This window comes from Aricia agestis, chromosome 6, assembly GCF_905147365.1.
Source record: "Aricia agestis chromosome 6, ilAriAges1.1, whole genome shotgun sequence".
Taxonomy (NCBI): Eukaryota; Metazoa; Arthropoda; class Insecta; order Lepidoptera; family Lycaenidae; genus Aricia; species Aricia agestis.
In genome coordinates, this window is record NC_056411.1 from 3,572,705 (window position 1) to 3,590,071 (window position 17,367).

At 39.1% G+C, this 17,367-nt stretch overlaps 1 protein-coding gene across 1 annotated transcript; it reads right to left on the reverse strand.

Annotated features, from left to right (window-relative positions):
- Positions 1-364: 364 nt before the first annotated feature.
- LOC121728267 (stabilizer of axonemal microtubules 1) lies at positions 365-17,302 on the reverse strand. Its single transcript, XM_042116408.1, has 13 exons — positions 17,238-17,302; positions 16,904-17,012; positions 16,310-16,504; positions 13,367-13,553; positions 12,665-12,807; positions 12,263-12,354; positions 10,369-10,473; positions 9,347-9,443; positions 6,859-7,042; positions 5,524-5,616; positions 4,415-4,527; positions 3,828-3,921; positions 365-513 (listed from the first exon to the last, which is right to left on the reverse strand). The coding sequence occupies exons 1-13, from the start codon at positions 17,243-17,245 to the stop codon at positions 440-442; spliced, it is 1,494 nt and encodes a 497-aa protein (XP_041972342.1). The 5' UTR covers positions 17,246-17,302; the 3' UTR covers positions 365-439.
- Between the last annotated feature and the right edge of the window lie 65 nt (positions 17,303-17,367).

Sequence of the window (17,367 nt, forward strand, 5' to 3'; positions counted from 1 at the left end):
ATAACTTTTTTGACAGATTCTCCATACTCTATCTGTCAAGTTAAGCCTAGTCAGCCTATCCAGCATTTATCAGGAAGTGGTGAAACAGGCCCTAAATCTTTTAAGTTTCAAAGATTTACATATGTATATTTTATACCTAATCTACACGTTATTGTCATTATTTGTCAAGTAGCTTTTCTAACATATTAATATAATATCAAACAAAGACAACAGGATCCCCTGCAATAAGCGCATAGTAAATAATATTTACATATTATTATATTTATGAATAGGGGAGTTAGGTAAATTTTGCAATTCGTAATACATAATATATACTTAGTTTTCTTTTTAATATTTGTTGCATTGTTGTATGAAAACAAGCAAGTATGTGTATAAGAAATATTTATTATACGAGGACAGTACAGGACAACACGAGGACATCATTGTGCTAACTAAAAAACTACGTGCAGCACTCCGCTCGGGGGTAGTCGCAGGCGCAGTCTGAAAGAGTCGGCGTCGGTGGGCAACAGCACGCTGGAAAATTCGTCATGTTATTTACAGACCTCCCAGGATGTATCTGTGAGGCTTCAGTCTCGAAATCAGCGGGCAGCGCGGGAGCGGCGCGTTCCAATGCATAGATTTATATGGACAGACGTCGAAAGCAGCGGCGCGGCGCGCCGCGCCGCACAGTGGTCCGAAATCGCTAAATAGTGGACATTCGCAAAAAAGTTCGATTTTGGTGTGGAAAAAAATACCTTCCGATAGATTTTAAGAGGAGTAACAATAAATCCTTATTAAGTTTTTTATAAAAAGGTATAAGTATTTAAGGCGAAAAAAAATAATTACGGAAATGTTGTATGGGAAAGAATCTATAAATAGAGTTTTTGCAAAAACTACTAAGTCATTCTGGTTCATTTTTGAAACAAGTAAAGTTCTAGTGGTATGTAAGGTTTAGAAAAAAAAAATTTACGTGCAGCCTTTTGCAGTAGAGGGGTTCAAAATTTTGAAATAATTTTACTAACTTTTTAGGCGTGGAAAAAAAATACTATTCGATAGATTTCCTAAAGAGTAACAATAAATCCTTTATAAGTTTTGAACAAAAATGATGTTTTAAGCCAAAAAAAAAAATTACGAAAATTGTGTGGGTATAATATAATAATATATAAAACGAGTCCTTAAAAAGCAACAATACTTATATGTATTTACAAACATGGATAGCAAAAACAAAATTAAACTAAAATTAACTACTGACTAAACTATTGTAATTATAATAAAATAAAAATTGTTGCACACACTAATAACTCAAACCATTTCAAATGAAACTTATAAATAAATAATAATAAATAATCAATTAAACCAACGCGCTTTACAAACATAGTGGATCTCCAATGCTATCATCGCAGTAATGACACAACTTCACTTTCTTCGTAATCTTCTGATAAAAGAGGTCTTTCAAGCAACAGGTCGACTGTGTCTGGATGAAATTCTTGGTGTTTATTTTTAGACAACTTTGGACGAATGTGAGACAAATATGGATCAGAGCTTATTAAAAAGTTGTGCAACAAATCTTCATTAGTTTCTGCTCGACTCGTCTTTCTAGTATGCATCCCTCTAGTATTTCTAAATTCTTTATTTCTTGCCTCTGAAGCTTCTTCACTAAAATAGCCAATTGGAATAAATGCTTACAAATATCAGCACCATGTATTTAAAGGAGTTTGTAAACACTTTCAGGTATGTATACCACGGATAAAGCTTTACATACAGCTCTGCAGTTTCCCTAGAATCATTACGAAAGTGATCTATAATCTAAAATTGATAAGCTTCCCAGAAGAAACTGTCTGCAATACAACGTATAATCTCTTTATTAATTCTAAATATAAATCTATCTTTGTTATTTCAGATGTTGTCCTAAAGTCCTGTAAAAATCTTCTAGCAGTGTTACCATCGTTAGTAGTTCCATAAACGAAAGAGTATAATTCGTATGTATAGGCTCGTCACTCAAAAATCTCTCATATTTCCTAGTGTGTGTGTTGTAGTGTGTGTAATGTTTTATTCGTTAAAAAAATGTATGATAAAAGCACAAAATAATATTAGCTCGATGCACTCCTTCACCATATAAACTATAACTGTGCAAAATTTCATTCACCTACGTTTCCGCATTTTTCGTCAAAAGGGATACAAAGTTTTTGGCTCATGTATTAATATATAGATTACAATAGTTTAGTCAGTAGTTAATTTTAGTTTAATTTTGTTTTTGCGTTCCATGTTTGTAAATACATATAAGTATTGTTGCTTTTTAAGGACTCGTTTTATATATATTATACCCATACAATTTTCGTAATTATGTTTTTTGGCTTAAAACATCATTTTGTACAAAACTTATAAAGGATTTATTGTTACTCTTTAGGAAATCTATCGAATAGTATTTTTTTTTCCACACCTAAAAAGTTAGTAAAATTATTTAAAAATTTTGAACCCCTCTACTGCAAAAGGCTGCACGTAAATTTTCGTATTTTTTTTCTACACCTTACATACCACTAGAACTTTACTTGTTTCAAAAATGAACCAGCATGACCTAGCAGTTTTTGCAAAAAATCTATTTATAGATTCCTCCCCATACAACATTTTAGTAATTTTTTTTTCACCTTAAAAAATACATTTTTATAAAAAACTCAATAAGGATTTATTGTTACTCTTTAGGACATCTTTCGAATAGTATTTTTTGCACACCTAAAAAGTAAGTAAAATTATTTCAAAATTTTGAACCCCTCTACTGCAAAAGGCTGCACGTAAATTTTCGTAATTTTTTTTCTAAACCTTATATACCACTAGAACTTTACTTGTTTTAAAACTGAACCAGAATGACTTAGTAGTTTTTACAAAAACTCTATTTATAGATTCTTTCCCATACAACATTTTGGTAATTATTTTTTTTTCACCTTAAATATACATTTTTATAAAAAACTTAATAAGGATTTATTGTTACTCCTCTTAAAATCTATCGGATGGTATTTTTTTCCACACCAAAATCGAACTTTTTTGCGAATGTCCACATTTCGGACCACTGTGCGGCGGACCGCGGAGAATGGCGCGCGGCGTACTTGACGGCTTATCCATATAAATCTATACATTGGAACGCACCGCGGCCGCTCCTGTCGGCTGTCAGCTGATTTCGAGACTGACGTCTCAATGATATTGGCATGGATGTGTGGATGCGATACAGCTGTCAAACAAACTACGCCGTTGTGACCGAAATGGGGCCACATGTTCGTGATCACGTATGTTTCATCCCCATATACGTAAAAATATTTTGCTGATTTCATTACATTTTTATACGTATCTTTCAACAGCAGTGCATCAGGCGTTTGACAGCACTCAGCAGATACGACACAACATCTACTACAAACGTGTAACTACGTAAGGGTGTTTACACACGCGCCGCAGCGGCCGCCGCGGCCACCACGGCGGTGCCGCTCCATTACTCATCCTTGTATTTCTATTGGCCCTTACACACGTCGCCGCAGCGGTAGCGGCACGGTACTCGTATAGCCGCCGCCGCGGTGGCCTGTGTGTAATCAGCCTCGCAAAAACAACTTTTAAAAAGCAATGTAGTTTTTTGCGATGCGACGCCGCAACGCAGTGTTGTGACCTGTAGGCCTGCTACGAAACTGTTTTGAAACTCAAACAATCGAATGAGAATGCTGCGTCATGCTCTAACAACGTTATTTCTCGTTAGAACAGGACGCGGCATTCTCGTACGATTGTTTTGAGTCTCAAAACGGTTTCGTGGTACGGCTCCTGGCCCTAAAACTGCACCACAAGGAAAAAATGATTAATGTAATACTAACGCGGACAGTCTCCCTGTGCGCAGGGGTCCGTGTAGTGCGAGCAGTCCTCGCCCGGCGGCAGGAAAGACGCGCGGTAGATCGTCGTGTCGTCCAGCTACACAGTTCATTAAACCAAATGTCATGACAATAATACTCCGTGAGCTCTGAGAAATAGGAGGTCGAGTTGTGGGGCCCCACATGTTATAATAAATAAGATAATAATATGTAGAAATAGGAAATGAACACAGGCACACACAGGCGGTTTCTTTCAGACAATTTTAGTTGGAGCTCCCGCTCTGATAGACGAATTTCCCCCCGCCTAAAGAAAGAAACCCAGGGTCGCAATAATTTATCAACAGCAAAGGTATCAAAATATATTCCTGTGAGTATGTGAAATCTTGCGATAAAAAATTAAGTACTTGCTAATAATTGTTTAATCAAAAAAGAACATTGTATTTGCGATACAGTATGCCCTACACAAATCGTTTTAATTGACTCCCCAGTTTTGGTCCATACATTTATGGGCATTGTCTTTTCTTTTCTGTATCATTATCGAAATGTAGATGTAAGTAGAGACTGAATCATTGTATACAAAGTATTACACTTACCCTGGTGCAGGGCGGCTGGTAGGCGGGCTTCCGCGCCCAGGGCGGGGTCTGCGGCGCGGGCGGACACACCGGCTGGTAGGACAGCTTCTGTGTCGTGCAGTTCTCCATCGCCGCTGAGTGTATAACACCAGAAATTACAATTTCATTCATCATTGGGAATTATAAAGTAGGTACTTATAGATAAGTTCCTTAACATCGGACTTCGGAGTTGCATGTCCTATGCATATTATATAGGAACTCTGAAGTAAAATAAAAGAAACGACTGTATAATATACATAATATTCATTCATTTAAGGTGAGTCCGCTCTATAGTAGGGGAGGGGAAGGTGCTATTTGTGTAGTCACTCGAGCGTCATGGAGACCTAGTAGGTTTTTTAGATTAGGTAAAACTGATAATAGAGTTTTTTTTATTTTAGCGGTGGGTTCAGAAACTTCAGCCATTTTAAAGTTTTAAAAAAGAAAATTTATTCAGAAAAGTATTTAGGTAAATCACAAATATATTTTAGACAACAAGGACTAAATCATTTAGTTTAGTGCAAAATAAAATATCTGCGAAGCTTAGTTAGGAAAATATCAAGCTTTATTTTTTTATATTTAAAAATGTCCCTACAGGCTTACCTAACCTTTGAATCGTCAGTGCTTTATATGGAAGCTTCTTTGGGGTATACTTAACATCCCCTATCTTAATCTGACAGATCCGATGACATTTCAATATTCAAAAAAATTTTTAACCCACCACGTGAGAAATCTGATTTCTATACCATGATAACTAGACACATGTCGGAAGCCTGAGATACAAGCTTAATCTGACACGCTCGAGCTTGTCCCGAAATCCCCTCTTCCCCTCCCCAACTACTAGGAAACTAGCATTCACTAGCAGCAAAGTGACGCGACACGTAACGGCAAACTATTCATCGTATAAAATTGTATAAAGCAAACCGCACTACGCGGCAAGCGGCACTTTGCAACACAAAACTTAGTACTATGGGACGCGAAGATTGCGTCGCTCCGCTGCAGTTTAGCCGCCTAGTTGCCTAAAGCGGTCTCGCCCTAATGCCACTCACTACAATATCAATAATTCTTTGTATAATGTAGGTACTATCAGTCACCTGCGGGTTTCTCGTAGTATCTAGCGGGCGCGAAGGAGGCGGGCACGGGCACGCGGCCCGGCGCCAAGTACGACAGTCGGTTCACCGTGCAACCTGAACAAGTGAACCGTCAACAGTGCATCATTAGGTATTCGTTATTATATGCGACTTTCTTACGCCGGTTCTTCTCGCCGAGTTAGTTCCCGAACCGGTGGTAGGCACCATAGCACCAACGTTCAGAAAGTATTAAAAAAATGATTAAAAGTTTTTGAGTTTTATTACAAATCGATGCTGATGATGGATGATGAGAGAACTTATCAAGGAAGTAGGAACCAAACTGAATTGGTGCGCTGTGCGACGTCAGTCTGAGCTCGTACTAAGTTCTCAAAGAACTTGAATAAGAGCCAGCGACGATCACTTTATAAAAGCTGAAAGTTCTCCTGTATAATATTATGACACTAAGGGAGATCGCAGACGACAGACTTTTTGTGAGATCTCAGACTCGATCCCACAAAAAGTCTGTCGTCTGCGATCTCCCCTATACAGATAAAGAACAGCAAGTTCTACGGAGTTTCAGACGCGGTCACTGAACGCGGTTATTGAAGAAACTAAGATTAAAAAATCTGCTTTTAACTTATCGAAGGTTATCAGAACTGGGCCTGTAGACAAGTGGCAAAGCGCTAACGCTAACCCTAGCGCTACAAAATGTATGCGATTTGACATAAGTCATCGCTTCGCTAGCGAATACTTATGTCAAATCCATACATTGTGTAGCGCTAGCGTTAACGTTAACGTAAGCGTTTTGCCACTTGTCTACGGGGGCTGGAACGAAACTTATCAGAACTTATTACCTCTTAAAGTTACTGCGACCGAAACTCCATAGTTGCTAGTGTTTTTTACTCTCTAATAGTGGTCATAATATACAGGTAAACATTTCAGCTTTCATAACATGACGAAAGTCCTGCTGTTGCTGGCTTTTTGGCCATTACATACACCCTCGACAACGGATTCTAAGAGCGACTTGCAATGGAATGGTGTAAACTGGTGCAATATAAAGCCATCTATCTGCATTGCATTGCACCAGTTGCGTTGGCAATAAATAATAAAGTTTCTTGTCTTACTAATAGTAAATTTACATTAAGTGCAAAGTGACTGCATGCTCGATGTAATGGAATGCTTTTTTTTAAATGAGCCATTCAAAACTGGAACAAGCAGCGCGACGCTGCAGACAGCAAGGCTATCAATTCAATGCATTTTCAATGTGTATTTTTTGTGTAATCAATTTCACTTTTGAATGGGTAATTTAAAACGTAGGTCCACTTATGAATCTATTTTTTGGATGGCTACTTTACTTACTCTCAAACGGCGCGCTCTCCATCTTGGCAGGCTTGGGGCAGTATGGCTGACGCAGGGCGGGCGGCTTGGGCGTGTAGTCGTGTTTCTGTGTGGTGAGGGCTTGCATGGGGCCGCAGCCGCCTAGGCGGTGGTCGCACGGCCTGATCGGCTGACGCGGGCAGCCACATACCGGTAGATAGGAGAGCTGGTAGGAGAGAGTTACTGATGATATGACCGACTGGTAAGAGAGCCAATGAGTTGGCGTAAAGAGACGTGACAAGTGGAAATTGTTGTGCAGCTTGTATGCGTTGTATTCGTTTACAGACTGGGGCCAACGACTAGAAAAGTATTAAGGTAAAAGCACTAATGGCAGACGCTTTAAGGAAACATAAAACATTTGAATGTTATAAAATATATATTTATGAAAATAAAGGATTGATAACTTCTTCCATGTCTTCAGTAACTCTTACAAAATAAAACTATTATAATTATTCTCTGACAAAAAATATATATTATTGGTCATTTTGTAAACTTAGTCATAAGTACTAATAGATGACGTCACAAAAAACTTACATCACCAATAGTAGACACCAATCTATACATATAAATAAAATTGGAGTGTCTGTTTTTAATATTAAAATAACGGTTTTTCACTACATGCATATTAATATTTAGACGGAACTTACACCGAAATAACAATTTTTAGAATTTTTGTCGGTCTGTATGTCTGTCTGTTTGTTCCGGCTAATCTCCGAAATGGCTGGACCGATTTTGACGGGACTTTTATTGGCAGATAGCTGATGTAATAAGGAGTAACTTAGGCTACTTTTTAACCGACTTCCAAAAAGGAGGAGGACATATTTTTACTTTTTTATTTTATACCTATGTATTTTACATTTTGTTGACGCGGACGAAGTCGCGGGTAACAGCTAGTATGAACTAATAGTTGACATAGAACATTACATTACATTTTACATTTTTCCTATTGTTAGGTCTTTAATTGCCGTTTTTTTTAAGATTTCATTTACTTCATCGTAGTAACTATATGCAGATGAAATATTATTCACGTTGTCTCCAGATTCTATCCATTCTTCTTCCTTGCTGAAACTATCTTTCCTCTTATTTTTATTTTTCATATTTTTTTCCTAGTAAATTTATTTTCAGTCTTTAGTCCCCATGCTTCTTTTTCCTCTTCTTTTTTCTTCTTTTTTTCTCAGCTCTCCTTTTACTGCTGAAAAACTAAAGCGATCGATTTTTAGATCAGTATAAGGTCTAATATTATGTCCATTTTTAGGTACATTAGTTCTAATTTGTTAGTTTGTTAATAGAATTATATTTTCAGAGAATAGTGTGATATTTGCAGTAGAATAAACTACAAAATAACTTTAGTATGTACTGCAAAACTAAAAGATGAGATCCATGTCATCTATTAGGTTTTTTACATTTTCAAAAACTAATAGTAGACATCCTTTATATTGTTAGGGAAAATGGAAAAAAAAATCACAAATAAACTATAATTAGCGTATACAACATGACCATTAATCCAATGAAATCAATAGTAATTACAAAAAATCAAATAAATGTATTCAAAACTTACATGCAAAATTTCGCCTTCCTTAACCTATTTGCTAAAAAATTGCCGAGCGCGTTTGACGCGGTCACATTATTTACGAAAACTGATCCCATTTTAAAATTTTGTTCACGAAGGCGTCCCAAATATATTTTTTCACATCAACAGATAGCTTGAGAAGCTTATAAAATTTATAGTGTTGAGGAAAAATTAGAGTAATTCTTATTTATATTAGTATTTTTGTCGTAAGTGTCATCTATTAGTTCCGAGTCTACTATTAGTGCTTTTACCTTACTTATATGTCGTGAACGTCCTTATCGGCATAAGTTTTCATACGTGGGAGAGCCATGCTTCGGCACGAATGGGCCGGCTCGACCGGAGAAATACCACGTTCTCACAGAAAACCGGCGTGAAACAGCGCTTGCGCTGTGTTTCGCCGAGTGACTGAGTTTACCGGAGGCCCAATCCCCTACCCTATTCCCTTTCCTACCCCCCCTATTCCCTTTCCTTCCCATCCCTACCCTCCCCTATTACCCTATTCCCTCTTCAAAAGCCGGCAACGCACCTGCAGCTCTTCTAATGCTGCGAGTGTCCATGGGCGGCGGAAGTTGCTTTCCATCAGGTGACCCGTTTGCTCGTTTGCCCCCTTATTTCATAAAAAAAAAGTAATTAATGTAGACGGGCCCACGACAGCGTGTTTTACAATAGGACAAAGTACCAGAATATGGGCCTGCAGTAAGTACTGCATTTTAGTGTTGAACGGGAACATGACAGTGTAGAGTTTCTCTAGAAACGCACCCAGTAGAGCCACGTCGCTTACTCACGTCATGACTCATGATACTAGAGGTACATTGTTTAGCTTTCGCTATCTGAAGTCGCGTGCCGAATCTGGTGACCTAATATGAAGACAGTTTTTTCTATAACCATAGTTAATGCTACCTTATGCACGGTGTCCCCAGCCATGGGCTCGCAGGAGCGGACGAGGTTGTGTAGCGGCCGCACCGGCGTCGGCACCTCCGCCCGAGTGCCCAGGTAGCTGCAACACATACAATTAGGAAGAGAAATACTAATAGAGAGAGAAATTCTCCGCCCTCTCAACAAGTTGCGTTGAAAAATCACTTGAGAAAGAGTGGAAAGAGAGAGCTTCCACGATCTCTTACCACCTTACCACGTTCAATAAACTCTTTTATTGTCTGAGGGCCTAGACAAGCGGCAAGCAATTATCGTAAACGCCAACGCCAACGCCACAAAATGTGTGGGATTTGACATTAATAGTATTCGCTAGCGAAGCGCTGACTTATGTCAAATCGCATACATTTTGTTAGCGTTTACGACAATCGGTTGCCACTTGTCTACTAGGGCTGATATGCTGAAAGAGACACTTAACAAAAACCTATAGCGTAAATTATTTGCAGTGTATTCTGAGGAACCGTTGTACCAAGAATGCTAACTGAAGGAGCTACTGACCTCAGGCAGGGTTCACTCATATATTCGTTGTCGAAACTATTCATCGCACGCAGTTCGTTGCTAAAGTTCTCTTAAATCATTCTGAGTATGTGCGCTCGATGAGCTCAATTGAACGGTTATTTCTTCAGTCAGTTCAGTCTTTATTATTTATTTATTTATAAATTCTTTATTTGCACATAAGGTAACATACAAAATGAAGAACACAACAAAAGATACATAAAACAATGACAATACAATTACAATAAAATTTACAAATTTATAAAAATGTGCAAATTGGCGGCCTTACCGCTGTAAGCGGTTTCTACCAGGCAACCGTCATCTACCAGGCAACCTTCATCTACCAGGCAACCGTCATTTACCAGGCAACCGTCTTTATTACTTATTCTGAGTGGGAGGATCCTCTTTACAGCGTGCCTCTTGACCCGGAGGTAATGGGTTCGATCCCTAGCTGATTGTCTGACAAGAAATGGTTGCATCCATCACAAGACTCCCACCTGTTTCTGTATATGGTGTTGGAGTCGAGGGGTGTGTAGACTGGCAGGAGGGCGGCGCTCGGCCGGATCGGCTCGCGACGGCAGCAGCCCCCGGTCTCCAAGTAACTACGTTAAAAAATAATACTGTATTAATATTCTATGTTAAGCCGGCCCCTAGACGATCATTTGTATTGTACAATATCACGATTCAATTTTATTGAACAGTTTTTTTGACAATTAGATTGAAGGCGCGCGATGTACAATATCAACCCTAGACTGTCAATAATATTACTTACGCAATACGTGATATTGCGCAATAAAATTGCTCGTCTAGAGGCCCGCTAACTCTATCGCTTAAAATTTAATATAAACGAATAAAGTGCAGATTTCTAATACATTGGGAGTTCTCTAACTTAAAAAGCTTAATTTGTCTTTGTCACTTCGTAGCCAATAGACTGCAGCATGAGCCTGTATTGACAATTTTATACTCTTTAAAAATAAAATGCAGTTTATTGAGGCAGACATATTATAGATTTAAATCGTAGACAGAGCGGAATGTGATTCTAACGGCAGCACTCAGAGACTTTTAATGATTAGTTAGTTAACTTGAATGATGAACACAATATTAAGCTTACGCTTACTAGCCTGTCAGAAAATGCTGTCAGAAAGCTGACAAGCATTTTCTGACAGGCTAGTAAGTAATACTAATAATTAATATATTAATACGTGAGCCAAAAACTTTGTATCCCTTTTGACGAAAAATGGGGAAACGTAGGTGAATACAATTTTGCACAGTTATAGTTTATATGGTGAAGGAGTGCATCGAGCTAATATTATTTTGAAATTATGCTTTTATCATACATTTTTTTAACAAATAAAACATTACACACACTACAACACACACACTAGGAAAATGACAGATTTTTGAGTGACAAGCCTATACAGTATACAGTATACATACGAATTATACTCTTTTATTTATGGTTGAAGTCTGTTGACAACAAGGTGACAAATTGAAAATGGATTTTAGTTTTTTTTTATTGAATCTTAGATAGAAGTATTAATATATACAAAGTTTCATCCCCTATTTGAACCCCTTGGGGTTGGAATTTATCAAAATTCTTTCTTAGCGGATGCCTACGTCATAACATCTACCTGCATGCCAAATTTCAGCCCGATCGGTACAGTGGTTTGGGCTGTGCGTTGATAGATCACTATGTCAATCAGTCAGTCACCTTTGAGTTTTTATATATATAGATTAGACAATGCTTACATGGCCAGTCTGAGATCAGCTGTCAGAGTCCCAGAGACAAGAGTTGAAAAATATGAACTAAGGTCGAATTTCGACCATTGGGCGATCTCTAGTAATTAATTAATATCTTTGAGTGCGGCTGTTGGACTTGCTCCCAAGCTTGGGAAACGTACATCTAGATCTAATTACTCACATCAACTAAAAGTAAAGATACACTTTAAGTTTCTGTCTAAACAAAATACGCAGCCGAAGTTCGGCATGGTGTGTCATCGGAAATCTATAATATAAAAATGAGTCGCTGAATGTGTTGCTAAGCGCAAAACTCGAGAACGGTTGGACCGATTTCGCTAATTCTTTTTAAAAATATTCCTTGAAGTACGAGGATGGTTCTTACGGAGAGAAAAATTCAAAAATAAAATAATTTCCTGAAAATGTCTAAACTTTTATATTTAAAAATGGATTTTCAATTGTGTTAGTAACGCTAAAACTCGAAAACGGCTGAACGGATTGGGCTAATTTTAGTCTTAAAATATTCGTAGATGTCCAGGGAAGGTTTTAAAGTGACACGAAGTTCACCGGGACAGCTAGTTTAAAATACATTGCAGGCGTAACCATGCCGAACTTCGGCCGCGTTTTCCAGTCTAGTGTGTTTAGACACATTACCTCATCTTGTACACGGTGTTAGCTTCTATGGGGTAGCAGGGCGGCTGGTAGCAACCTTTGCTCGCCCAGGGGAGCGGCTCTTTGGGTAGAACCTAAGCATCATTACATAACTATACCTCATACCAGGACCAGATTTATATTTTTTATGAGTATAGGCCACTTTAATTCTGCCGCCCCTATGTACGAACTCTGCCGTCAGAGTCGTGGGACGCCATAGGAGAGGACGCTGCCATAGGCCATGGCCTATACTGCTTATAATATTATGTACATATAAATCTAGAGCTGCATCATACTACCCTACTAGGGTAAACCCTATTAGGGTAAACACTAAATAATCTGTAATCATATTTTGACTTTTACACATTTTTCACTTACTTTTTAACACCAATGTCCAATACGTACCGGGTTAGGTATATAGCTCAGCTTGTGTGTAGTGCAGTCGTCCATCTTGGCTACTGGTCGCTCGTAGCAGCGCTTCGGTGCGAAGGACTTGGCCACGTCGCACCGCTCGGGGGGCAAATACGACATACGATTTACAGTGCAACCTGGATAAGAAATTCTGATGATCTTAAGGTGCCCATACGCGGGACAATTTGTCGTTTCAATCGATCGTCAAGAAAATCGTCCAATCGATCTTTTGGACGTAAAATCGTTTGCGATATTGCTACACACGTACAATTTGTCGTTCGATTTTAACATCGAGGACATAAATCGTTACGATAATAGTCCCGTGTATGGCCACCTTTACGTAGAATTCCGATGTAATAAAAGTGCAAAATTGTACTCCGTTAAACGCTAAGCCACCCAGTCCTGATTAGGCATTAGGTTCGATTTGTATGCGTCCGCCCGAACGCGCGCTATGGCGGCTAAACCGCGAGGTCACGCAATAATGATTTGCGCTTGTTTGCGCGGACGCATGCCATATAAATCGAATAAAAGCGAAGAGATTTATATAAGGAATCTACCAAAGGTCAACTCCCCAAATCACTCTCCATGGGGCATTGGCTCACAGCTACACACCATCCGCTCTATAGTTATTATTTGTTCATTATTTTCGGGAATTTTATAAAAATGTACCCCTATGTGATTTGCACTCATACTCACTCTCAACAGGTTCGCAGCACTCCATCCTCTTATGCGGCGGTCGGCGGCTGCGGCGCGGCGCGACCGCCTTGGGCACGTAGTCGTGACGCTGCGTCGTGATGGCGGCCATCGGCCCGCGGCCCAGCAGGTCGTGGTGGCACGGCTTGATCGGCCGAGTGAGGCACGCGGGGTTCGGGAGGTAGGACAGCTGGAATTGAAGATATGAGTGGATGAAGTAGGTAAGTGGTAACTAACATATTTTTACAACATAATATTACTTGAACGATTTTTTTGCCTTTATTCTGAGAACAAACCTTGTAACTTACCTACTTTGTCATCTGACATTATACATTTCGATTTGAAATAATTTTCTCGGTCCTAAAGCTTTCTTTTATGAAAAAAAAAACAAATTTTAAAGCGATGTGACAATTTTCGAGTAAAGCGGTTTCGCAATATTTTTTATGATGACAAATTCAAAGGCAGTGCGGTTATGGAGCTCCGACGTCAGTGCGACACTTGAGGGTCTATCGCCTTCGTCCTAGAGTACCGTCCCCAGTCCAGTGCTGTTTATAATTTAAAATTGGGCTTGAAATATTTGATGAATGCAAAGTTTAGTTTGTGTTTTTACCTATACCTGCTGGTCTCTGTCTATACCTACACCGAATAGTACAGCAGCGAGACAGCGAGGCAGTGCTCTCGGGACTCGGCCAATTTAATTATACAATGTGTTAGTGTAAACACCGTTATCCTTGAAACCATCAAATGAACCCGTCAAAATGAACAACTTTTTCTATGAGAACAATGCTGGGAACTCAAAAAAAACCGTCTTTATACCCATGGTTTCAAGGATAACGGTGTTTACACTAACATCTTTTATAATAATAACCGAGGACACTGTCTCTTCACTCAACTCGGTAGGTAACGTGTAATCTAGGCGTATAAATGGCTAAAGCAGCGGTGTCACATTGCTCAGCGTGGTTTGGCTCGGAATTCGAAGCTTGCTTATAATGAAAACAATGGAATCTAAATACATAGCTGTCTCAGAAATGCCACGTAGCACTAGGAATTACAATTTAGTATCAACTATCAATAGTCTTAAAGCGAAGAGTAAGTACTAGCTAGTAGCTACCAATAACGTATCACTGTCTAATCTCCATCTACCAATAACTGCGAACGTCTGATCAGAGATCGACCAATAGCGTTATCCGTGTACGCACTACACATACGCTCACTCCTCGCTCCACCAAATATACCATAATTTCGAATACCGCGCCTTCTCTTTCCTCGATCATTCTAGGGTTGCTGAGGATTCCTCTTCCGCTTCCTCATAATGAGGAAGTTCCGCAATATTTTGGGTTCCTCAACCGCTACCGCATCCTCATAAATAAAAATTAAAAAATCCTCTTCCGCTATCGCTTCCTCAAAATTTAAGAGGAATTTATGAGGAATTTCACTGCGCATGCGCGTCGCGAATCCAATCATGGCAACGCACACGCCAGAGCCAGAGAATTGTATCATTCACTCATCTTTTTTTTTGTGTGCGTTGTTGTGTATGTTTAGTTTGGGAAAATTAAGGAATTCAGACCGAATAATTCGTGTAGTTTTGAAAGTTACAACTGTACCAGTTGTTCCTAAAGGTGTCCAGATGAATATACTAAAAGTCTCCGAGGGTGGGACAAGAGCCGGCGCGCGGTGGAATCAGGGGACTACGTTACGCCGATTTACTGTATCTGTCTCTAGGTACAGTTAATCGAGGTAACGTATTCCCGGCGTGATTCTTCCTTCAAAGTTGATCCTATCTAAATTTATTCTTTTTAAATATCTTCAGGAAGAATGAGTCTATACCACTACGTTTTTATTTTATCGTAAACATCTTTCAAATTTATTTTATGGTCGGTCGATTGGCGGGGTACGGGGCATTATTTTTTATTTATTAGTAAATTTAGAAAAAATCTAACGTAGCTTTAACAGATTATAGTACTTATTGTATAAAAATCATTTGTCTAAGCGCATTGTCCAGGGAGTAAATTGGGGAATACGTTTGTATGGAAAAACAGTGCGAGCGTACCCTTTTAATACTCTGTATTTCCTAAAGTAATGATCGTTTGATCGTACAGTTTGGACGTAATTTATAGTAATGTAGATAATTAAGGTAGAAGTCACTAAAGAGATATTTTAAATAATTTTCGAGTCACAAGCAAAAACCTTCAAAAAGAGACCTTTCCCCCCCTTCCCCACCGCCGGCTCTTGTATATTCATCTTTTAGTATATTCATCTGGACACCTTTAGGAACAACTGTACCAACTTTCAAAACTAGACGAATTATTCGGTCTGATCGTCGATTTTGAAACTAATTTTCTTAGACTAGTTACTGAACTCCTCCTTAATTGTGGGACGGATTTTGATGATTCTTTAGTGTGTGTGTTTTGAGAATGATTTAGATTCATAGTTTGGTCCACTGGAAAATGCCCTTTTAATTATTTTTTGTGTAATGTACCTATGTACCTAGTTATGTACAGACAGGACAAAGACTTTTTGGTTGGGTCCGCTAGTATTTATAATTTCCTATCATCCTCTTCTCTTCCTCATCCGCTTCCTCATCCGCATCCTCTTCCTCAAAAAATATCCTCTTCCTCATCCGCATCCTCTAAATTTGCGCGTGAAAATTCCTCTTCCTCCTCCTCTTCCTCATAATCACTTCCTCAACAACCCTAGATCATTCTCATGCTGATGCTAGGCCTGATAGGGCTTGTCTAACTTAAAATGACGCGCCCCTCCCTCGTATTCACAGTACAAAATTTTTCATTTAATATCAACTAGTGAAGTGGTGGGGCGCGTCATTTCAAATTAGACAAGCTCTACCCTATTTTCATGCCTCGAATATCGCAACAATCGATGCAAGAGTACGTGTGTACTCGCGAGGTAGCCAGCGCTCGAACCGAAAATCATGGAATATCCTAATACCTTATGCACAGTAGCGCAGTCCATCGGCGCGGCGCTGGGCACTATATTGGGTTCGGGGCGGACCGGAGCCCCGCGGTCCGCGCACCCCGGCAGGTACGACATCTTGTACGTGGTGCAACACTCCACGGGCGCTGTGGGCCGCGCATAGCACCGCCGAGGGGCGAAGGATTCGGGGATCTTCGGCTGCTTGTAGCACTGCAATATTTGAGTTAAATAGTTTGTATCTTGGGAAATAAGACATTTCATAATTTATTTCGTACGGGAATCCAACAGTGTAAGAAATTCTTTAGACAAAATGCAATAACCAAAGGAAAAAGCAAACGTTTTCACCAATAGACTGAAGACTACGTTATTCTTATTTCGTATACACTGTAGCTTGTAGGTGACCAGCAATAGTTACGCTAATGATTTGATACATCTCAGACTACTGTCTTTAATATTGTGTGTGTGTACTATGGAACCTACAGTGCTACAGGGATCTGTTGGCGCGTTGCCAAAATCATAATGCGACCTTGTAAGGAATCACTTGAAATACATCATAGAGGTACAGCTTCGTCAGTGAGAAAGTCACACAAGAAGTTACTTCAAACTAACAGGGTTGAGAATCTTCTTCTTCTTGCAGCATCTGGAGCAGCAGCGTTTGGTTCTTTCTCGACATGGCGATGGCGGCTCGAATGGAAGCGCGCCGGGGCAGGTAATACACCTGCAACGTAAATACAGAATCAAAGTCTCATAGACCATTTATTAACTAGATGTAGACAGCTAGAAAGGTAAAAGTAGGGCAGCAATGCTTCTTAGCGACTATAGCTTCTACTTTTTATTTTAAGCTTGAGTGGAAACGTAGGTGGTGCCTGGAGGTACGAGGATCGTGTTCTTGGCGTAAAATGGTCCTTATCTTAGCCAAGGTGTATTAAAAATGCATACTTACTCAGGCATGATTTTTTTAACTTTAGGACCTAAGATCGAATAAAAAAAAAATATAAAAAGTAAATCTAAAACCTAAAAAACTAAGTAACTGTAAATAATTTCACAAAAACATCTCTATCTAAAAAAATTAC